General features: G+C 43.0%; 1 protein-coding gene across 1 annotated transcript in view; it reads right to left on the bottom strand.

The window, feature by feature from the left end:
* Positions 1-6,823: 6,823 nt before the first annotated feature.
* Positions 6,824-24,665, bottom strand: part of HSPA14 (heat shock protein family A (Hsp70) member 14) — a 39,900-nt gene continuing 22,058 nt past the window's right edge. Inside the window, exons 10-14 of the mRNA XM_077472820.1 lie at positions 23,695-23,797; positions 20,563-20,778; positions 14,508-14,681; positions 13,059-13,129; positions 6,824-7,827 (exon numbers count right to left, since the gene is read on the bottom strand). Of these exons, the coding sequence (XP_077328946.1) occupies positions 7,749-7,827; positions 13,059-13,129; positions 14,508-14,681; positions 20,563-20,778; positions 23,695-23,797 (643 nt within the window). The 3' untranslated portion in view covers positions 6,824-7,748. The remainder of the gene's footprint in view (positions 7,828-13,058; positions 13,130-14,507; positions 14,682-20,562; positions 20,779-23,694; positions 23,798-24,665) is intronic.

Below are 24,665 nucleotides of genomic sequence, written 5' to 3'. Positions count from 1 at the left end.
TAGCGTGCTCGGATAAGGGTCTGATATGGACCTGGGGGGGACCCCACGCCGATTTTTCGGCGTAGGGGTTCCCCTTTAAGTCCATACCAGGTGACGGGGCCAGCGATGCCTCCTTCGCTTGCCCCGGCTACCTGGAGATGCGCTCAAAATGAGCGGACTTTCCTCCGCGTGTGTGTGCGAGTCCGTTCATTTTAAAAGTATGGCAGATAGTCCGGCGGACTTAGTATGCCGTATTAGTCTGTTGATAAAGTGCCGTGTGTGGGCAAGTAGCTCGTTCGGAAAGTCCGGCGGAAAGTCCGCCGGATAGTCTGCTACGTGTGTACACGGCATAAAAATGTCCTGGTGTAACTGAGGTCTTCTAACAACCTTCCGGGAGATTTTGCGAACAGGAGGAGGTTATCTAAATAGGCAATGATGGATATGCCCTTTAGTCGCAAGGGTGCCAGAGCCTCCGCCAGGATCTTCGTAAAAATTCTGGGGGAAGAAGATAGGCCGAAGGGCAGAGCCTGGAATTGAAGGTGTACGGTTTCTTTCCCTGTTTCTATCGCTAACCTTAGAAACTTCTCATAACTTTGATGTATTGGTACATGCAGGTATGCGTCCTTTAAATCCAGTGAAACCATATAGCAGTTTGGGGGTAACAGAGCCTTTACTGAGTATATGAAATCCATTCTGAATCTTTTGTAAGTTATGGATAAATATTCAAAGGCTTGAGGTTGAGGATTGGCCTGACCTTCCCTAAAGGTTTCTGTACCCCAAAAATGTGGGAGTAGAAGCCCTGCCCTTCTCCTCTTGGTACCTTGACTATTACCCCCTGTCTCCTGAGGTCCTTTATGGAACTCATTAATCCTCTGGCTTTCCCTCTGTCTTTTGGCAGTTTGGTGGTGTAAAGTCTGTTTGGGGGCGATCTTGAGAACTCTAGACAGTAACCTTCCCTTATTGTCCTCAAGATAAACTGGTTGGATGATATTTTTCCCATTGTGAGATGAAGGCCCCCAGTCTTGCTCCCACTGAGATAACTTCATTGTTTGTTATGGGCTTGCTCAGGAGGACCAAAAAAAATAAAAAATAATAAAATCGCTCCTCCCTTGCTTTTTCCCTTCTGGACCCAAGGCTTTCTCTGGTTGTCTGCTTTGGGTGTTGAGAAACGGGCTCTGGTATCCCCTCTTTGTCTCTCTTTATTTTGCGGAGGTTGCCCCCACGGTGCTTTACATTTCAGCGGAAACGCTTTCTTTTTATCCGCTGTACGGTCCAGAGCCTTTTCTAAACTGGCCCGAACAACAGGTCCCCTGTAAACAGGATCCCGCACAATTTGGCCTTTGATGCGCAGTCCCCCTGCCATGTCTTTAGCCATACTGCCATGTCTTTAGCCATAGGGCCCGTCTGGTAGAATTGGCTAGAGCTGAAGATCTGGCTGCCATACGTACCAGCTCTGCCGATGCATCTGCAATATACACAATGCCCCACAAAAAAGTGGGAAATGAGGATAGAATCTGTTCTTTCCTCAATATGTGCCTGAATACAGTTCAACCAAAATTCCATGTTCCTGGCCACTACCGTAAATGCCATTGCAGGCTTCAGGCTGCCCACAGTGGAGTCCCAGGACTTTTTTTTAAAAGAGTCCATTCTCTTATCCATTGCTTCGGATAAGACCCCCATGTCCTCAAAAGCTAAATCCGTATACCGGGAAACCTGTGAGAAGGCCGCATCTAGCTTTGGGGTTTTGTTCCATACCGCTAAGGCTTTAGAAAAAAGTGTCTTTCTTTCTGGACCCTGCCATTCTTTCTTAATTGCCTCTATTAGGACCTCGTGCACAGGAAAATTCTACTTTTCCTGCTCCCCTAAGCCCTCATACTTCTGATCGTGTAGGGATAAGGGTTTCTTCTCTGCTTGTATACCTAATGTGGTATAAATGGCCTCTACCTCTTCTAATGAGAGTTTGTATCGGGAGGGTTTCCTGGAATCACCTTCCAGTGCCTCACTCTCTGATTCTTGGGAGCCAGACGCTGCACTATCAGGCTCATCCTCTGCCTCCTCCCTAGGGGCTACTGAAGGGCCTGCACCAGTGGAGGGAAGTGCTTGAGTCTTTGGTAGCGACAGTTGCACTGGTGGAGGAGCAGTACGCTGTTGTGGGATCTGAAAACCTTCAAAAAAGGTCTTAAAGGATTCAAAGGTACTGGATATTTCTTTGACAGATGCCGCTAGATCATTGCCTTGCTCAGTGGAATGTTCTTGCACTAATTTATTAATACATTCCTTGCATAATGCTTTCCCCCAGGAATCTTTAAGAGCATTTTTACAAGAAGGGCACCTCCTCTTTGAATTGTGGGAGGGCTTGGTTTTGTCTGTTTTCTGAAATGACACAAGAAAGGGGGAGATCCACCCCAAGTTTCCCTTACCTTGCCATGGCTGGAGCTGGTCTCTGCTGGAGCAGTGTCCTTAGCCTCTGCGTCTGACATGTTTGGTGCCGCCACCGGAGCCTCCGCTGTCTCTACAGCGTTTGCGGCTCCTCTCCGGCCCTTGCCTGATGCCAGTTCATCTTTCGCGGCCGGAAACCAGAAGCCGCGATCCCAGAAGTACACGCCCCCCTTCGCCGAACGTGACGTCACCCGCCACTGGCGCCGCCGCTCAAAATACCCGGTGAGATGCTGAAGGGTTGAGACGGGTGGCGTGTACCTCCCTGCACCGCCCTCGGAGCTGAACCGGCGCCCCCCCGACCTCAAACTGCGCTCAGGGATGCGGGGCGGGGCGGCTTACAAGGTTGTCTCCTTATCCCAACAGCCTCTGCTGTCTTTCAGGACCTCTGGGTTTCCTAGGTGTCTCCCCTCTGGAGGAAACACAAAAAACTGAGGAGCAGCAGAGGAGGAGGAAATTTATGAGGCTGAAGCAGGTGTTTCCTAAAGAGGGGAGGAGCCAAGGTCTCTCCGGTGGCTGTCCTGAAAGACGATTGGGGGAAAAAAAAAAAGGAATCAAATATGGTCAGCCTTACATATACACACCACTGAATAAGATTCAGAAGAGAGTTCTTCCTCCGTCCTCTGCTCTGGATGGCTCTATATGGAATTGCATTTAGAGTATTGTAGTAGTCGTGGACCTTCCAGGTCAGTGGGTGAATACAAGTCCAAAAGGGCCGAGGTACAGAGTTGCCAGGTATTTCCTAGTACACACTGCCAGGGGCAAGATTGGCTTTGCTGCGGAACATCTCTCAATGCTGCGAACAGATTCAGGTCAGCAACATCTGGCAACAAATGCAAAGTACAACAATTGAGAGGCATGTGATCTTACTCAATGACAGGCAAGAGGTTTGGGAGGTAGCAAACCATGTGTTCAAAAATTGAATATGGAATAAACATTTATATAGTAGCCATAGGGTTAAGGATTAAATGAAGGCTGAGGTCTGGTGGGACATCTTGGCATAATCTACACACATGATCTACTTTTTTTCCACCCCAAGGTCCCCTTTCCCAACCACTATAGTGAAAAAAGTGTGAGTGTGGGTGTGGGGGGGGGGTTAGAAAATATAATCAAGTTACTCTTTATGTAGTGCAGCTTTCACACTTCATCTTCTTTCCAGCAAGGTCCCAAAGAATGCCAAGTGCCAAAATCTCAAAAGACATGCAAGCATAGCGCAAGGGGTGGTAAATATATTACTCAACCTTTACACAGGCTTTGCTTCATTTAACTAATGTTATGGCATGGGAGGGAATAGATCTCCTTTAGATCTACCAACAACAACTATGTATTGTAAGGGCCTGTCTGATCAGCTAGTTACTCATATTAAAGAAAAAAAAAAGGGGGGGGGGGGAGAAAAGCTTAGGAACCTGAAGGATAAATGGGTGATGCCTCCCAAAATGCAGGAGGGGGGTGTAACACAGCAAACAACCATAAAAAACTAAAAATTGTATACACCCAAAAGGCTACCTCCTCAAGTTTATTAAGCATATGCAAAAATAGTAAATATAAAACAGCACAGACCACATAACAAACACTTTCCACAGCTCCTAAAGCGCCCCTGCCTATTGAATTCAATGGGCAGTGCCGCCAAACCGCCACTGTAGTGGCTCTTTGCTGGCCACTAGCGGGGATTAAAAGTACCCCTCTAGCGGACGAATAGTGCCCCAGAAACGACAGAAAGGCACTGCTAAAAAATAGTGGCACTTTACCGCCGATGTCCCCAATGCCCCAGTGTGAAAGTAGCCTAAGGTGCAGTGCTCTCCTTTCAGTTGCTTGGGTGGAGTCACGATTGCTCAAACAATTATCTTTGCAGGTGTAGCCAGCAGGGGTTTGTTTCATCTGTGAGTGGGCAGCACATAGCCGCACAGTTTCAGCTCCTTGGAAGATCCCGGTGAGGTAGTCTAGGGGGTGGGGGGAATTGGAGATTATATATATATATATATATCACCATTTTTTTTTTTTTTTGGAGGGGGGGAATAGGACTGGGAAGTGTTTGTTATGTGGTCTGTGCCGTTTTATAATTACTATTGTTGCATATGATTAAATCGGAGTTCCGCTGTTTTTTTTAAACGTCAACAGCTACAAATACTGCAGCTGCTGACATTTAAAATATGGACACTTACCTGTCCAGGGCACCCACGATGTCAGCACCCGAAGCCGATCTATCCCTCGGCTGCTGCTGTTGCAATCCTTGGTAAGGGAATCAGGAAGTGAAGCCTTGTGGCTTCACTTCCCGGTGCCCTACTGCCATGCATGACTCACTATGCGCTATCCCACTGGTCCCTGCTGTTTTCTGGGACCTGTGTGTCTCTGAGAATACAAAGAGGGGGGTAGCGTAAATACCTACGGGTAGCTCAGGCGTCTGCCTGGAAGTGGGAGCAAAATACCTGTATTAGACAAGTATCTGTTCCCCCTCCCCCTGAAAGGTGCCAAATGTGACAGCGGATGGGGGGAGGGACCGGAAAAGCGGAAGATCCATTTTTGTGTGGAACTCCACTTTAATAAAACTTGAAGTGGTAGGCTTTTGGGTGTATACAATTTTTTGTTTTTTCGTTTCTAAGGTTCTCCTATTACACAGTTTTTGTAAATCTAAAGTTGAGTGTACAAAGATTGTATGAGGAACCTAAAGCCAGCCATAGATGGATCGAATCTTGGTCGGTTCAGCATGGACTGGATGAAATTCAATCCATCTCTGGGCAGGCTATTTGTACTGAAGGTCCATTGATCGACTTCAGTACAAGCAACCTGTGAGGCTTTTGGCTTGTGATCACTGCCACCCAGATATAGCAGCCAGCAGTGTTCATTGTGTTCTGCCGGCAGGGACAGCTCCCCGCCTCCACCTGCAGAACCCAATAGCGCTGTGGGAGGGATTCTCCCATCAACTCTGATTGTGTGGATGGGGGAAATTGAGCAGTTTTATTTCCTTCCACCTGTAATGGAAGTAAAGAAAAATGCATAATCTATGGTTTGCTTAAGACTAATTGATCACTGCACTTTCCCTTGCTGCTCAATGGCTAGTAATCTTCTTAAACAGTCCTCATGTTCCTTGTTTGAATATCTGGGAAGCAGCGATGATGCACCTCCCAGACATGTAAAATGAAGTTGCATTATCTGGGTCCTTGGCTCCACATCTTACAAATGGCGAGAGTGTAAATTGCAATGTGCCACAGGCAGTGTAAACTAAAATATTACAGTGCTTTGTAAAAGTATTCACCCCCTTTGACTTTCTACCTATTTTGTTACATTACAGCCTTTAGTTCAATGTTTTTTTTTTTTATCTGAATTATATGTGATGGATCAGAACACAATAGTCTAAGCTAGTTAAGTAAAACTAGCTAAGTAAAATTAGAAATATAAATATTATATATTTTTATATTATATATTAATTTATATATAAATAAACTATTTTTCAGAAATAAAAAACGGATAATTGGCATGTGTGTATGTATGCACCCACTTTGTTATGAAGCCCATAAGCAACCAATTACCTTCAGAAGTCACATAATTAGGGAAATTATGTCCACCTATGTGCAATCCAAGTGTCACAAGATCTGCCATTACATATACACACACACACCTTTTTGAAAGGCCCCAGTCTGGCGCAAACCCATCACCCAAAGAACACCATCCCCACAGTGAAACATGGTGGTGGCAGCATCATGCTGTGGGGATGTTTTTCAGCAGTCAGGACTGGGAAACTGGTCAGAGTTGAGGGAAAGATGGATGGTGCTAAATACAGGTATATTCTTGAGCAAAACCTGTACCACTCTGTGTGTGATTTGAGGCTAAGACGGAGGTTCACCTTCCAATAGGGCAACGACCGCAAACACACTGCTAAAGCAACACTTGAGTGCTTTAAGGGGAAACATGTAAATGTGTTGGAATGGCCTAGTCAAAGCCCAGACCTCAATCCAATAGAAAATCTGCGGTCAGACTTAAACATTGCTGTTCACATGTGCAAACCATCCAACTTTAAGGAGCTGGAGCAGTTTTGAGGAATGGGCAAAAATCCCAGCGGTAAGATGTGGCAAGCTCATAGAGACTTATCCAAAGTGACTTGGAGCTGTGACTTGGAGCTGTGACAGCCGCAAAAAGTGGCTCTACAAAGTATTGACTTTAGGGGGGTGAATAATTATTCACATTGAATTTTTCTTTATTTTTGTCATATATGTTGTTTGCTTCACAATTTAAAAAAAAAAATCTTCAAAAGTTGTGGGCATGCTCTGTAAATTAAATGATGCAAATCCTCAAACAATCCATGGTAATTCCAGGAAAAATGGCAGGGGGGTGAATATTTTTTGCAAGGCACTGTATATGAACAAACAGCAGACATCAAGGAAACCATGAAAAAAATGCCAAATGCGATATATTTTGATATATGTTGGCTTTTACTGGATACAGTTTAAATAAAGCACATAATAACTTTGTGTAATCTAAACTAAAGTTTCTTCTTTACAAAAATAGAAAGGCAACAGCAACTTAAAATGTCGATTAGTCAGGTTTTAAGACACTAACAAACACAAAAAGGTCTCAAAACAACAGAAAAATGTAAGACTATGAATTGCCCTCCGTAAGTCCTAGAGTGAATGGGGTTGATTTACCAAAGACAAATATACTATGTACTGCAAGTGCACTTGCTCCAGAGCTTACTAGATGAGATAACGCTTCACTCTGCAAAAAATACTTAATTACATGCAAGGAAAAAAAAAAAAAAAAAAAAAAAAAAAAAAAAAAACAGTATTTTTGCTTGCACATGATTGAATGATAGAAATCAGCAGAGCTTCCCCTCAGATATAGAGCAACTACACTTGAAGAGCACAGTATATTTGCCTTTAGTAAATCAACCTCACAGTAAAAGGGTCAGATCTGAATATTATTGATTGAAAGAAGAATAATTTATGTGCAACAGCCCAGTTAATTTTAAGGACTATATAACTCTCATGCTTTGTGGAAGAGTTTAAAAACATTCCAATAACATAGGGTCAAATCATTTTTATGTTACTTCCATATGAAGGTATGTGCTTTTGGGCAATTTCAACACCTGCAACATGAATACTGAAATATTTGCAGACACTAAAAGGGCCAGCAGAACCCTTATACTTTTCCATTAAAAGAAAAATAAATCCCATTATGACCATGACTTTCAGATATTGTCGCAGCATCTGCAAGAAAAACAAGCGACACGGATGCACCGTTCACTGCAAGGTTTCCTGGTTTGTGCACTTCTGATGCTTATGGCATCTTCCCAAACATCTGGTTCTTTTTGTGGAATGATAGATGGTTATTAAGAACCATTAGGACGACTCTTCTACTGTGATCATCTCAAATCTTCCAGTGTCTTTGTCAGTGCAAGTTACATGTAAAGATCCATCTCTGAAAAAAAAAAAAAAATGACAAACTGATGGGAAATAAAACACTAATCTGCATAATCAAAATACAGATGTAGTCCCATATATTCCATTCATACAAATACATGTACACAGTGATCGATTTAGGCTTGTGTGACGTTACAGTGCCCTGGCATTTATAAGGCTGCAGAGTGTTTATACCCTCCAAGGGGCCATCAAACTAAGTACTTCTGTGCGGCAGGGGCATGGCAGGTATTACCCATACCCAGCTCCTAGAACTTGTAAATGCTGCCTGATCTTGCACAAGGCAGGGCAGCGAGACCTTATTCAAATCTGAAATTTGTTTTCACATATATAATTTTTTTCATCAGGAGGGCATATGAAAATTGTTTTAATGGGGAGTGCATTTATTTATTAAAAGTGGTTGTAAACCTCAGACGTGAAATACAAACAAAGCATATCCCTCTATAGCGGTGATGGCGAACCTTGGCACTCCAGATATTTTGGAACAACGTTTCCCATGATGTTCAACTACACTGCAGAGTGCATGAGCATCATGGGAAATGTAGTTTCAAAACATCTGGGGTGCCAAGGATTGCCATCACTGCTCTGTAGTGTGGACTTATCTCAATCCAGAGCACCAAGTGTAATTTCTGTCCGCTGCTATCAGCATGAGTCACTTCTGACAAGTTTTTCTGACACCAAGAGAAAAATGGTAACAGAGGAGGGACCTCCAGCAGATTGACAGACCCAGCTCTGTTCCTGTGTGAAGGGGGGGGGGGGGGGGGTCCCTTTCCTCCAATCAGCTCTCCTCACTGATGTAACGTCAGCTCTCTGCCCCCTCCTTTTTAAAGTGGAGAGATCCTGAACTTTGAATGGATGGCTGGAGATAAACAGGTATAACTTATGTAGGAGGCTTTGTTTCATCTCTGTGTATCATCGGAGGCCAGTCACTTCACTTGGTATGCATAAGGGTTTACAACCACTTTAACACTAACAATATTGCGATACTAGAGGATTATGATAAAACAGCACATTATTCTCTTGAAGCATCCATATTTCCAACATCTATAAAACCGCACATATTTTCAGATGGCAAGACATTTCTTTATCCGACCCACAAAATCCACGGTGAATGCATCAATTCATTCACAACCCAAACACTATTCAGTTATTTGGGACCTAAAAGTGCTTTTTGTAAAAGTTCTTTATTTGTTGTGGCACCAGTGATGTGGCAGGGGCCTTACAGCTGTCTACTGGGAAGGCCACGTCAGCAGCCCCTTCCAGGAAATCTATCACATGTGCTGTTTGAGCTCTATGTTGGTTTGATATGTTCAATAGCAAAATGAAATGGATCTCATACACCGCATTCACATGTTTTCCTTTTGTACAGCACATGTCCAATACTAGCTCTAGAGATCTAATGCACAATGGATACGTTGTACGAAATTTTCCTGTACGAGATACAGAGAATGCGCAAGATCAGGCAAGATTTTATTGCTGGGCCGCCACTGAAACAGGAAGTATAAGCTGGGTGTCGATGGTCATTTTTTATTTATTTTTTTAAAGATGGGTTTTCCCCCCATCTACAGAATAAACGCACCAAATAAACTGCAATTAACAAATTTTGCAATCACATTGGAATAATTCTTTCAGTTCAAGTTAGGGATGGGGGGTCCACTTTGGAATCTTGGTACTAAGATAAAAGATAAACTACCGTACTACACTTGGGGGGGGTCTAATTATGACATTTTCTTAGCAAAAGTCATAGGCATTCGCCCACCCATCACAAATTCTCACTGTATTTTGCCGAATAAATTTTTTCCTATGATATTCAGCTACACCTAGTGACCTTAATGCAGTATTTTCCTGATTGAGGTATTTTAGGTGAAAATTTGAGACGGTTGGGTGAAAATTTGTGACATTTGTCCAAATGTTTTTTATACATAGACCCCAAACCATGTCCAGAAAATGAAAAACCGGCAAAATTTTCCTTTGCGCAGAAGTACACCCAACCTTGCCTTATTAATGTGTGGCACCATGTAAGTAGAGAGATGCAACATTAACGCAATCTGTTTGATTGTGAACTTTGTACTATTAGGACAGGTTCTAGCATTGTCAAAATCACACGGTTACTAAACCCTATAATGACTATTTTCCTTGCTCTCCCTCAGCTCTGGTTTGCCCTCAAACTTGAAGTTCTAAAACAGAATAAAATAAATAAATAAATAAATAAAAAAGACACCTCATCAAAATTCCCGAGATACGAGAGCCAGCTCTTATAGCCATTTACAGCTACGCAGGATTTCAAAAGGAGAAGGAAATAAGAAAAATATAAATTATTACATATACTTTTTTCAAAGTATGTGGTTGGAGATTCTGGTGGATTTTTTTTTTTTTTTAAGCTTGCCCGGAGTTCAGTTTTAGGCTTATCTGTTCGTTTGCATTAGTTCCTTACCCACTTCCCCCTGAAGCACTTTTTTTTTTCATTTATCACATTTGTTTAAAAAAAGAAAAAAAATCTACATTTATGGCTAGAAATGACTTAAACCCCTTAAAGAGGAAGTAAAGGCACATTTATTTTTATTTTTTTTAAAAAGCACACCCTGTAAGGCAAAGGCATAATGAGCTAGTATGCATAGCATACTAGCTCATTATGAATTATTTACCTGAGAACAAAGCCCCTGAAGCGGTCCTCCGTCTTCCTCTTCGCCACTACCATGTATCCCAGAGCGACTTCCGGGTCTCGCTGCTCCGGAGCTGTGATTCGCCGGAGCCGCGATGATGTCACTCCCACGCATGCGCACGGGAGCCGACACTCGTGGCCTGCCCCAGTGCGCCGCTGTCTACGGCGCATGCGCCGTAGACAACGGTGGCTGTCTTTGGGTAAATATCTCCTAAACCGTGTAGGTTTAGGAGATATTTCTTGGACCTACAGGTAAGCCTTAATCTAGGCTTACCTGTAGGTCAAAGTTGGTTGTAAGGGTTTACAACCACTTTAAATGTGATATCATTTCAGAAAGCAGAGGCCCTGCAAAATAAAAAAAGACAGCAGTTGCAATTTTTCCATGTTGCATGTTATATTTGCGAAACCATTTATCAAATCTATATTTTCAGGGGAAAAAAATCCCAAATGTATTAGGCCTCAGAACTGTGTGTACATGCAAAATGGCGAAAAAGAGATGCTTTAAAGTGTCTTTACAGCATATCAATTTAGAGCCAGCTGTAAACGAGGAGCCTAAATATTTTTTTCCATCACGCCCTCTTCTGGGACAATACCATATATGTTTTGTACCATTGTTATTTACATACACGAGTGTTTGGATGTGCGTGCACAGCTTGATGGGGTGCTTTACATTTTTTTGTTTTGTATTTTATCACTTTTTATTTTTGTTTTTAAATTTAACTTTATTGCTATCACAACTGGCAAGTCACCTATGTGATAGCATTAGGCAAGTGACAGGTACTCTATATGCAAACACCAGGAGTCTTTTAGACCCCCAATATCTCTTCTCTACCCCTTACTCCAGCCAACCAAGCAAATAATTTTGACCTATTACCAAGCCAGATGCATCAATTTGTTAGGTGCAGCGGGTTTAATTTAAAGTGGAACTTTAGTCAGAAAATTAAGTCCTGCTAGATCACTTCAGGCTGGCCCCATTTTGCAGTTATAGCCATGTAAAACATTAAAAATAAGTGCCTATACTGTTTAAAATTCAGTAATACATGGTCTCATCCTGCTCTGCATAGGCTCAGCTGCTCTCCATTTTTAGGCACGGCAGAGAGTTTGTAGAGGCTGATCTGCTGACCGGCTTAAAAGAGAAGTAAAGGTTTTTGTTTTTCTTAGGAGTCATACTTACATCGGTATTTGTCCCCCGGCTCCCCTAAACTGAGAACCGAGCGATCTTTGGCTGGACATCTCCTTTAAAGCAGAAATAAACCCTCCTATCCTTTACAGCCAAGGAAACTTGTTTGGTCTGATCTACAACTGCCATGGTGCCGCACATGTGATCAGTTATGACACCAGCCATTTAAAGGTTTGACAGTTTGGTTTAAGACACAAGCAGATGTGATGGTTAGCAATTTCCGGCATTCCAGGAATGTGTTTTTTTCAAACCATTAAATTGATGGGTTTAGTTCCGCTTTATGATTTCCCGCTGCTCAGGGGCTCTGCGTTTCAGCAAAATAGCAGCCTCCAGCAAGAACAGGAGCAATGCTGGAGGCAATTTACAGCACACACTCATTTTGGTAGCGTAATTATTCATGTGGAATGTATGTTCCTTGCTAAATAACATTCTTTTTTATTAACTTGTTATGGGTAAAGTTTCGCTTCAATAGAGAACTTGACCTGGCCTAAAATGCTTATAAAGTAATAATAATAAAAGAACAAATACCTTGTGGTGCCTAAAAATACCTTAATTTTTGGAGTTTAATGAGAGGGTGTGCCTTAGTGTGAGAGGGCTGGGCTTAATGTCAAATGGCTCCACAAAGAAGATTTACATAGTTACTTGCAGGCACTTCAGCACTGTTAACGTAGAAACATTTTACACTAGGCCAGGTTCACTTTAAAGCGATTGTAAAGGTTCATTAAATTTTTTTTCTAATTACAAACATGTCATACTTACCTGCTCTGTGCAAGGTTTTTGCACAGAGTGGCCCTAATCCTCTATTTCTGGGGTCCCCCAGCGGCGCTCCTGGCCCCTCCTCTTCACTGAGTGGCCCCACAGAAAACAGCTTTCCGTGGGGGCATTGACACAGACAGCGAGACTCGGCCCTGCCCCCCTCTGTCACTGGATTTGATTGGCTCTTGCTGATATCATTCTATCCAATGAAAATCCAAGACAGCAGTTGGAGCTGCTGTGGTCGTCCTCGACGCTGGAACGATCGGGTTCAGGTAAGAAAAAAAAAAAAAAAAAAAAGAGGGGCTCTGGGGGGCTACTGCAGCACAGAAGGTTTTGTACCTGAATGCATAAAGGTGAAAAACCTTGAGACTTTACAACTCCTTTAAGCCTGACCAGGTCATTCGGCTGTCATAAAATAAGGTTAGGTAAAACATTTTTTTTTTATTATATATAGAGTCATAGGGTATCCTATTTGTTTTGTTTGTTAAATGTATAAATAATCGAGGGTCTGTTGTAGTCCCTGACTCTGGTTCCTGTGTCACAATAGCACTTTTTTTTTTTAAACAAAAGAGTGACACAAATTAAAATTTTGTAAACTTCTAATCTGCAGAAAAACACATGAATGACACGTTACCTCTTCATTGTGAGTACAGTGACTATATCATGAACTCCATTTTCTTTCTTTTGCAGATCTTTAAGTACAATCTGTAAAAGAAAAATAAAACATTTTTGTCTATGTACATATTATAGGGGTATAGCGACTTCAATAAATGCAGTCAAGTTCTACTGAAAATATCATAACTAAACAATCTAGTACAGAAATCTCAGCATATGTGTGAGCCTGACCGCCCATATGGTTGGCACGAGGATACAATGACACAATACCTACTTTCATGTATGTTTTCTAATCATGTCTGAAAACCCACACAAAACATTTGGATCATGCAGGAGTAAACAAATTGGTCATATGATAACATCCTAAACACACAGATGCATCTTCCATCTTACCCACCTCAGCAAGCACTCATTGGACAGATCGTCATTTGTGTCCCACAAGCTGCACAGCCGTTTGGAACGAAAATTACCTCATTAACCACTTCACCTCCAGGAAGTTTACCCTCCTTCCTGACCAGGCCACTTTTTTCAATACGGCACTGCATTATTTTAATGGACAATTGCATCAAATAAAATTGATGTCCTTTTCTTCTCACAAATTAAGGTTTCTTTTGGTGGTATATGATCACCTCTACGTTTTTTATTTTTTGAGCTATAAACCAAAAACAACCACCAATTTTGGAAAATATATATATATTTTTCACTGAAAAACACATTAAAAAAAAAATAATAATAAAAATCTAAGTTCTTAATCAATTTAGGCCAATATGTATTCTGCTACATATTTTTGGTAAAAAATAAAAATCCTAATAATCGTATATTAATTGGTCTGTGCAAAAGTTCTGGGATATGTTTATGGAATTTTTATTTATTTTTTACTAGTAATGGTGGCGATCAGCGACTTACAGTGGGACTGTGATATTGTGGTGGACAAATTGGACACCTGACACTTTTTTGGGGACTATTAACAGTATTACAGTGATCAGTGCTAAAAATGTGCACTGTCATGGGTAAACATCAGGGGTGATCAAATGGTTAAATGTGCCTAGCTGCTGATACAGTGTAGTGGGGGAGGTGCTTTTACTAGTGAAAGGCATGGATCGGCGTTCCTGCATTATAGGAACTTAGGATCCATGACTTCTGTACTGACAGAAAGGCATTCTGTCTTATTTACATAGGTAGACAGCCGTTCAGCCTGCGTACCGAACGATCAGCGGGTGCCGGCGGACATCAGGTCCACAGGCGGCACGCCCTATCGCCCGATACACGGAAGTGTAGGATCAAGTACATATACACAAACACGTGATCCTGCGCAGTGTGTCCGCCCTGTAGCAGTAAACGTTCTATGGGACAGTCAGCAAGTGGTTAAATAAAAGAACTTTCATACACTAGTAACTGTAACCTAAAAGTACCACAGAAGGAACATCTTTTATGTCTTTGTATTGTGCTATATGCTGCATTTACTTACTTGTGCAAATTTACTGCTGTCGGATATATTTGATTTAGGAACAGACTCGTACAGCTCCAAACACACAGAGGCGATGTTTCCAGAAGCTTGTAGTGTGTGCTGCCTACGAGCAGGAAGTGGCGTTCCTGAAGGCAGCAGAACAGTGAACTTCTCCGCTCCAGACTCATCAGCTTCCTGTGAAGACATATAGTATAGTCTATATAAATACTACACAGCTCTTTGCATCACTATTTTCAGATAAAGGTATCTCAATTCTTATACCGTGAACGATCAAACAACAAGCCACACATTGCCAAATTGGGGTGTTTAACCACTTCAATACCGGGCACTTAAACACCTTCCTGCCCAGACCAATTTTGAGCTTTCAGCGCTGTCGCACTTTGAATGACAATTGCGTGGTCATGCTACACTGTACCCAAATGAAATTTTTATCATTTTTTTTCCCACAAATAGAGCTTTCTTTTGGTGGTATTTGATCACCTCTGCGGTTTTTATTTTTTGCTAAACAAATAAAAAAATACCGAAAATTTTGAAAAAAAAAAAAGTTTTTTTTTGTTTCAGTTTCAAAACTTTGCAAATAAGCAAGTTTTCTCCTTCACTGATGGGCACTGATGGGGTTACACTGATGGGCAATGATAAGGCGGCACTGATGGGCACCGATGAGGTGGCACCAATGAAGTGGCACTGATGAGGTGGCATTGATGGACACCGATATGTGGCACTGATAGGCGGCACTGATGGGTGGCACTGATGGGCGACACGGATGGGCACTGATAGGTGGCACAAATTGGCACGGATTGGCATGGATAGGTGGCACAGGTGGGCATGGGTTAGGCGGCACAGGTGGGCATGGGTAGGCGGCACAGGTGGGCATGGGTAGGCGGCACAGGTGGGCATGGGTAGGCGGCACAGGTGGGCATGGGTAGGCGGCACAGGTGGGCATAGGTAGGCACTGATAGGCGGCACAGATGGGAACTGATAGGCGGCATTGTATTATAATATATTGTACTAATGGATGCCAATCAATAATGCATGCCAATCAGTGATGCCCATTGTGTGCACTGATTGGCATCCATTATGGGCACTGATTGGCATCCATTGTGGCACTGACTGGAATCCCTGGTGGTCTAGGGTGGCATACCTTGTCCTTGGCATCCCTGGTGGTCTGGTGGCGTCCCTGGTGGTCCAGTGTGGGCATCCTCGGGGGGGCTGTGCTGATAATCGATCAGCACAGACCCCCCCCTGTCAGAGGAGCAGCCGATCGGCTCTCCTCTACTCGCGTCTGACAGACGCGAGTGAGGAAAAGCCGATCACCGGCTTTTCCTATTTACACTGTGATCAGCCGTGATTGGACACGGCTGATCACGTGGTAAAGAGTCTCCGTCGGAGACTCTTTACCGAGATCGTAGTTGCCGGGTGTCAGACTGACACCCCGCAACAACGATTGCCGCGATGCGCGCCCCCGGGGGCGCGCAGCGGCTCATAATCCTGATCACGTCATATGACGTCCGGTCAGGATTATGAAACCACTCTGCCGCCGTCTATTTGCTATAGGGCGGGCGGCAAGTGGTTAAAACAAATGTGACGCTAAACATTGCTCAAGGTAAGCTAGTGCTTTGTCCATTTATTTCAAAGAAACGGGTTACTTTAAAATCCAGCCTCAGACACCCATTGCCGTGGTTTACCTCCAGGAATGAAGAGTAACCCCATATAATTCCAAAAACTCTTTTTGCGCTGGATTTGGACTCTCTCCCACCTTAAAAAGGGACAGCACTGGGGCCTGGTGATTAGCTGCTCAGGTATTCAGCACTGCACCACAATAGGATGCAGAATGACTCTCCTTGTCCCTCATAATTGAAAGTACACAATTAATCTTCACTCCTGAATGGCGGGTCCCCCACCAGTGCTCCTGCCTCCTCCCTCCAGAACAAGCAGCTTGCTATTGCGGCTCCTGAGCCACTGCTCTGCGTGTCCATTCACACACAGAACCACAGCTCGGTTCCACCCCCTCTCTCTCCTCATTGGCTCACTGGCTGTGATAGACAATGAGGGAGAGTCCCCGGAGAGCCGAAGCTCTCGTGCACATGGGTCTCAGGTAAGTATTGGGGGCCTGCTGCACATAGAATGCATAAAAGGTAAAAAAAATTAAGCCTTTTAAAACCATTTAAAGAATAAGAAAACCCTGGTGGGTTTTACTTCCTCTTTTTTTTCCCTACAAAGGTAAACGCATAATGGGCTACTAAGCATCGCATTGTAGCCCATTACATGCCACTTACCTGAAACTGAAGCCTGCGATGTCACCAATGTCCCCACTAGCAGCAAATACCTTCTTTGCCCAGCTCTGCTGTGTGGTCCTGTGTCCTCCCTCTGCTAGCTTGCATAAATCAAAAGGGAATGTCAGCCCCTCTAACTGTTCTCCCTTAGATTGGGAAGGAGAGCAGAGGGAGGACATGTGACCGCACAGCAGCGCTGGACAAAAATGGTAATTAGCATCATAAAAAAAATAAAATAAAAATAAAAAACACACACTACTTATTTTTGTTCCTAAAATAGAGCAGATAAAAGTATATAATATACAAGTATATAAATGTGACTTTACAACTACTTTAGACCCCTTTCACACTGAGGTGCTTTTCAGGCACTTTCGCACTAGAAAAAGCTCCTGAAGCTCATGAAAACCTATTTCCATTAGACCCCTTTCACACTGAGGCATTTTTCAGGCACTTTTGGGCTAAAAATAGCGCCTGTAAAATGGTTCCCCTGCAGTCTCAGTGTGAAAGCCGAGTGCTTTCACACTGAGGTGATGCGCTGGCAGGACATTAAAAAAAAAAAAAATCCTTCAAGCTGCATCTTTGGAGTGGTGAAGGAGCGCTGTGTACATCACTCATAATGTACCCGGGGCAGCGCAGCTGAACCACCAGAAAAGCGCTGCTTCAGTGGAGTTTTGTGGGTCATTTTAACCCTTTTTCTTCCGACAGTTGGGGTTAAAAGCGCCCCGCTAGCATCCGAAAACCTCCGCAAAAACAACGGTGTCCCAGTGTGAAAGCGGGCTTATAATCAATGAATGCTTTCACACTGGGGCGGTGTGCTGGCAGGGTGTTGAAAAAACTGAAAGCAGCATCTTTGGGGCATGTTTGGAGAGCTAAAAGAAAAGCGCCTCAAAAACGCCCCTTTCATTGGAAATGAATGGAAAGTGCTTCAAAAGCGCTCAATGTTTTACTGGCAGTTTAGAAGTGCCTCAGACCCCTTTCACACTGGAGGCGCTTTTCAGGTGCATTTGTACTAAAAATAGCGCCTGAAAACTGCTTAACATTCATTTCAATTAAAGCTTTCACATGGGGGCGGTGCACTGGCAGGGGCAAAAAGTCCTGCAAGCAGCATCTTTGGAGCCCTTTTTAAAAGCACCTCAAAAACGCCCATCCATTGAAATGAATAGGAATAGTTACCAAACGCCGCAAAATGGCTTTTTTCCTATGTGACCTTAAAAAAAAAAAAAAAAACACCACTGACGCAAGAAATGGTGGTAAAGCGCCACAAAATTGCCCGGCGTTTTATGGGCAGTTTTTGAGCGCCTCAGTGTGAAAGGGTTCTCAGTGAGAGATAAAAGAATAAAATCCCTATACCTAGCTTATAAATACACACTGACAAAAAAATCCCAAACATAAAAAAAAAAAAAAAAAAAACCCCAAGGTCAGTCACGGGAATGTCAGGAGTTCCCACAGACAAACCACCATTTTCCAATCTAGCCAGACAAAGTAAAAATAATGAAGGCACCTTCAGTATGAATTAAATATGAATTTGGAGCTCATCAACAACAAATAAGGAATGACAATTACCTTGTAAATGGATATAAGACAGCCCGCATGTTAGAAGTACATTAATATTTCATTCTCTTTTAAAAGACAAAAAAATGGCACACTTCCCATACTGTGTAAGCATTTGATGTATACCCCCTGTGTTGTTTCTCCTAGGCCAGTTACACAAACAGTTTTCAGTTTATGCTGAATTCCACCTGCAGCTATTGTAGCTGTCAGAGCTAAGAGAATACATTATAAAAATGTATTATGCTTGGCAGGGAGTTTTCTATGCCTATATTTCATCTATTGCGTGTACTGAGTTTTAAATTTATATATTCAAATTGATTGCTTTTTCCCCTTCAGGTCTTTATTTGCTTGTACAGAGTAACAAAGCACATATACTATATTTTGTATATACACGCACAAAAAAAAAATGTAAATATGATTTTCCTAATTTTGTTCAGGGTATTACTTGATCTTAGCACATAACTCAGATTTTTTTTGTTTTTTTTCGTAAAGATTATTTTTATTATTAAAAGATATAAGTTACGGGCAAATGGAAATCTGTGCTTCTTCAGTCATACAGCAGTACAAAACATGGGCTACAGCGCTAGCACAAAAAACTGGCCTACATATACATTACTGTATAGGCAGCCTGACTTCATCAGAGTAATAAAAAAACCTTTAGCGTTTAATTAGGCCTAAATGTATTTGACGGTGTGCTAGACTCAATATAGATTAGTAAAATTGCCTACTGGCAAAAAAATAATTAAATAAATAAAGTGTGTTATTACTTATTTGTCCAACAAAATGAAACCTGGGCAATTGCCCCAGCTTCTGTAAATAGGCCCCCTGTACTTTATTAGCATTAGGCAAGGCATTCATTTATATAGAACAGACATCTGCTCAGATACAGCAAAAAAAGAAAATAATAAAATATAAATATATATATATATCCTTTTCGCTGCCAGGACCTGACAGCGGGGGTTTTAAAACACGTCTGGCTGTCGGGGGGGGGGCTTGCTGACCCAGACGCGATGTGCAAAACATCACTTTCACGCCCCCCCCAGTCATTAAAGAGAACCTATCACCAATAAAATCATCAGTCATTGTAGAAAATCAAAAGTTCTCTCCAAGCATTCAAAATCCCCCCAAAATTTGAGGCCCCAATTCTTACGCACAAATGTAAATGCACGCATCAGGGGCGTCGACGCATGAGAATGACGATTGTGATACACGTTACATATCACCGCACATGCGAGAGAGAGCAATATTTCTAGCACCAGACCTCCTCTGTAACGCTAAACTGATGACCTGTGGGAGGCTTTTAAAGCATCACCTATGGAAAATATAGGGTACTGAAGCTTGCCACCATTTCATGGGCACACACAAATGTAAGGTTTGACATGTTGGGTATCAAACCTCATCATTTATATTTTACAAAAAAATTGTGTGATTTATTGCATTTTTGTACCCTAAAATTCACTTTAGTTTTTTTTTTTACCTAACTTTTACACTAATTTAAAGAGGAAGTAAACCCTAATGGGTTTACTTCCTCTTTGATTCCCTGCAAAGGTAAAGCATAATGGACTACTATGCATCGCATAGTAGTCCATTATGTGTCACTTACCTGACACAGGAGCCAGCAAAGTCACCGCTGTCCCCTGTAGTCCGGAGCCTCCATCTTCTTGGTGGGTCTCGCTGCTCCAGCGCTGTCATTCGTTGGAGCCGCGTTTACCTCACTCCCACGCATGTGCACGGGAGTCGCCACTCACGGCATATCGTCGTTAAATGCGGCGCGCTCAGTGCGCCTGCGCGCCGCTGTCTACGGCGCCTGTCTTTCAGCAAATATCTCCTAAACTGTGTAGGTTTAGGAAATATTTCTTGGACCTACAGGTAAGCCTTAATCTAGGCTTACCTGTAGGTCAAAGTGGTTGTAATGGGTTTACAACCACTTTAATGTGTCAGAAAAAGAAAAAAGAAAAATGACCACTATTTTATTCTCTGGGGTGAATGCTTTCAGAAACACAATGTTTTGGGGGTTTATGCAATCCTTAGGCCCAAAATGATTTTTTAAATGTGTGCAAAAAAAACCCACCAAAATGCCTGGCAACGAAAGGGTTAACAGCTAATGAAATATGCATATTATGCCACCATGCAGAATTTGTGCAGGAGATGCATTTCCTGCTACAAGGAAAACTAGTTTGAGTCAGTAAAGGACACCATTCTTTTGCTACAAGTGAAGCAGTAAAACCAACCTTCACCAGTATATCGCTGGCAGAGCACTCAATGGTAATGGAGTCCAGATCTGTAGATAGATCGTCTTTACCAACCAGAATTCCAGCTTCTATGGCAGCTCCAATGGGAATGACCTCATCAGGAGGTATGCTGTTTAACAGTTCCACCTCTGGAAATAGATCCTTAATTAATTGTTGCAATTTTGGCATGCGAGCAGATCCTCCACATAGTACTACCTAAAAGAACAAGGACAATCGGTAAAAAAAATAGTAAATGGGTAAAAGCGCAATGCTCTACAGGTTCACTTGATTGCCACCCTCCATAGTAGTGAATAGAAGAAATATAAGCAGCGGGGCTTCACCCAAAATAGGTAAAACTAGAAGAAGATCACATTAAAGAGTCATGCAGAACTGTAGAAATAGGGCCTCAAGAATATGAAATAAATTTACAGCAAAAACAGCCAGTATATGAAATTATACAAACCAAATAATTTTTAGATACATTTTTAATCAGTAATACATATATTTTTAAATGGAAACTTGATTGAGCTACTTTAGTAGCTACAGACCTAAAAGCATATTTTTATGTATCCTGCAGAATGCCCCAGCAGCATCAATACTCGGGTCTCTCTCGGTTATGAAACTCAACTTTACCTCCTGTAGTTCACCCTCCCCATGTCGCATGAATAGTTTCACACTGACTAGGAGGTGGGCCTGGTTGGAGTCCATGCTGAGGTTGACACTCTATTCCTCACTCCAGAACATCTAGATGTGCGACTTTAGGGGGTCACCTCCAGGGCCATCTTTAACGCAGGGCAAACGGGGCCGCTGCCCTGGGCCCTATCATTGTTGTGGGCCCCATCGCAGCTGCCCCAAGCCCGTGCTGGCCGCAAATATTTGTCCACGTGTAGTGGGTGCAGTCGATCCCCCGCTTGCTCTCCGAGCCCGTTAATTTAAGTGGCTATGCTGTGACAGGGGACAGGCACACCTGTGGGCTGTACGTGCCGCGAACAGCGCTTCTCCCTCTGTTAGAACTGGAGCTACTGCGACAGGAAAGGAGACAGAGTGGCTCTGTATTACCCACTCGCCCCCCCCCCCCCCACCCTTCAGTCAGCAGCACAGAGATCAAACACACAGACCAGGCTGTGTGTGGATTCTACTCTCCCTACTCCTGTCAGCAGGAAAGAGACAGTGGGGCAGGCCCGGACTGGAGAAACTTGCAGAAGAGGACACAGGGTAAGTTTCTGGCAATTAGTGAATGGTGTTAATGTGCAGTAACCTCTCTAGCAACCAATCAGTTTATAGTATTAATGTGCAGTAACCTCTAGCAACCAACCCGGGAATGGTATTAATGTGCAGTGACCTCTAGTAACCAATCAGTATATGGTATTAATGTGCAGTAACCTCTCTAGCAAACAAGTAGTTAATGGTAATGATGTGCAGTAACCTCTAACAACCAATCAGTGAGTGGTAGAGATGTGCAGTAACCTTTAGCAAACAATCAGTGAGTGTGGACCAGTTCTTTATGTGTACATTAGTAACTTTTTCTTTAGATAAAGCCGGCCATAGACAGTTCGCATCTTTGCCAGTTCAGCAGGAACTGGCAAAGATTTGAACCATGTATGGGCAGGCTGAAAGTACCAAGCAGCCTGTCAGATTTGCCCAGGGTCCAATCAATATGGAGGGAGCTTGCCTGACCTAGATTGCAGGAGCTGAAATCAAGCTCAGTATGCTTAAAGTGCTCCTAAAGCTACAAGGATTTTTACCTTAAAGCAGAGTTTAAGCACATCTCGCTCCCTTACATGCCCCATTTGGAATGTCATTTTTTTGGGGGGGGTACCTGGTTTTTACAGTTACTTCCTGTCCCACTTTCTTCTTCTGTCTTCCGGCCACCTAGGCAACTCCTCCTCTCCCCCTAGGTGGCCCCTTCCTCTCTGCAATCTTCTGGGACACATCACAGGTCCCACAAGAAGGAGCGCCATTGGGGAACCCGAGGATCAGGGCTGCTCTGTGCAAAACCACTGCACAGAGCAGGTAAGTATGACACGTTTGTCATAAAAAATAAATAATAATATTGCCTTTATAATTACTTTAGGTTCCCTAGATCTCCAGGTTCAAAGGGAACTCTGTGGGCTTCTTGAATCTATGTGCAGACCCCTAGTAGGGTCTAAGTAAATAAAGATTAATTTTATTTCTTACAAGATACAGTATCAAATATCCTGGCAGTGAAATAGATTTAAAATTTGACTTGGAGGGAGATGAAGAGGTTTAAATTCATTAAGGGCTTGTTCACACCATCTGCAGAGAACTGTGTTTTTCTGCACATGAAAACCACGTCTCTGCAAGACACACAGAAAACAATTGCTTTCTATTAGTCTTGTTCACACACACAAAAAAAAAAAAACACAACACAGGTGTGATGTCCAGTGCAAAGCTGTGCGGGATTATGTAGCATGTCTGCAGTTTTCCTCACTGAAACGCAGACGAAAATGACACTGAGCCTGTGTGACAGGAAGGGGGGACAGATGAGGGGGGACACTGATGGTAGAGAACAGATAAGAGGGCACCGATGGCGGGGGACAGATGAGGGGGATACCGATTGCCAGGGACAAATGAGGGGCCCACTGATGGCGATGGACAGATGAGGGGGACACTGATGGTGCAGGTCCCGTATAAGGATTTTCTGATGTGGGGCCTCTGATGAGACGCCTATGATGAAGGGGGAACCGATGAAGACATTTTTGATGTAGGGATCACTGATTGCACTGTTTATATGTTTGGTTTAGCGCTACATATTCACCATTATTATTGATTTGAATTTTTGTCACATTCTGTGTAGCTGCTTTTTCCTTGATTCCGTTTATTTTATAGGAAAATCACTGATGTGGGGCACTTATGAGGGGGTCTCTCATGAGGCAGGAATGATACAGGATGGGATGTGTCAGTATGAAAAAAAAAAAAAAAAACTGATGTCAGTGTGCTTATAATAGAAACTTGCTGAAACGTGCATGAAAACGAATGTAAACTCATGTCTCTGCGAATGAAATCTGTGCCTTTTATACATCAGTTTTTCTGCATGTATGGTATGGATGAGGACTTAATCTAAATGAGAAAGAATGCAATCAAACTGAATAAAATAAATGGAATTCACACCTGATTCACATCAGTAGCTTTAAATTCAACCTCTTCCAAAAGCTTTTTGATTGGGTCCATGCACTGACTGAACAGAGAAGAACAGATGAGCTCAAAGCGGGCCCTGAAAGAAAAGGGCAGTAAAAACAAGCTGTCAGGAAATTGTGAATAAAAGCATAGTTTCCTTTTCCAGTTATAAAGCATTTGTTAACCAAAAACAAAAAAAAAAACGACTTCAATACCCAGCACTTTCACCCCTTCCTGCCCAAGCCAATTTTTAGCTTTCAGCGCTGTCACACTTTGAATGACAATTGCACAGTTATGTTACACTGTACCCAAACAAATTTTTTATCATTTTGTGCCCACAAATAGAGCTTTCTTTTGGTGTTAAAAATAAGTAAGGTTTTCTCCTTCACTGACGGGCACTGATGAGGTGGCACCGGCAAGCAGCAATGATGGACACTGATAGGTGGCACCGCTTGGCATCACTGATGATGAGTTATCTGGCAGGCATTCACAGTGGGCACCAACTGGCACCATTTGTGGGCACCGATTGCCATATTTTCTGTGTGGCGTCCCTGCTATTCAATGTTTGGTGGACATCCCTGGTGGTCCTGGCGGCATCCCCAATGGTGGTTGCGCTAACAATCAGCTCAGATCCCTCCGCCGCTGATTGGCTCTCCACTACTCGTGTCTGTCAGATGGGGAGGAAGAAAAGCCGATAAAAGGCTCTTCCTGTTTACACTGTGATCAGCCATGATTGGACGTGGCTGATCATGTGGTAAAGAGCCTCCATCAGAGGGTCTTTACCAAGATCGTTGCAGCGGGGTCTCATACTAACATGTCGCACCACCGATCACTGCGCACCCCCACGGGCAAGCAATCTCGGCTTATCCTGCTAGACATCGTATGACATCCAGTCAGGATAACTGAACCACCACTGTCATTTTGCTATAGGCCGGGTGGGAAGTTGTTAAAGCATGTTATACAGC

Source organism: Lithobates pipiens, unplaced genomic scaffold, assembly GCF_037356315.1.
Source record: "Lithobates pipiens isolate NorthernLeopardFrog02 unplaced genomic scaffold, aLitPip1_a1.2 Scaffold_8, whole genome shotgun sequence".
Classification (NCBI taxonomy): domain Eukaryota; kingdom Metazoa; phylum Chordata; class Amphibia; order Anura; family Ranidae; genus Lithobates; species Lithobates pipiens.
This window is presented reverse-complemented; position numbering and strand designations above follow the sequence as displayed.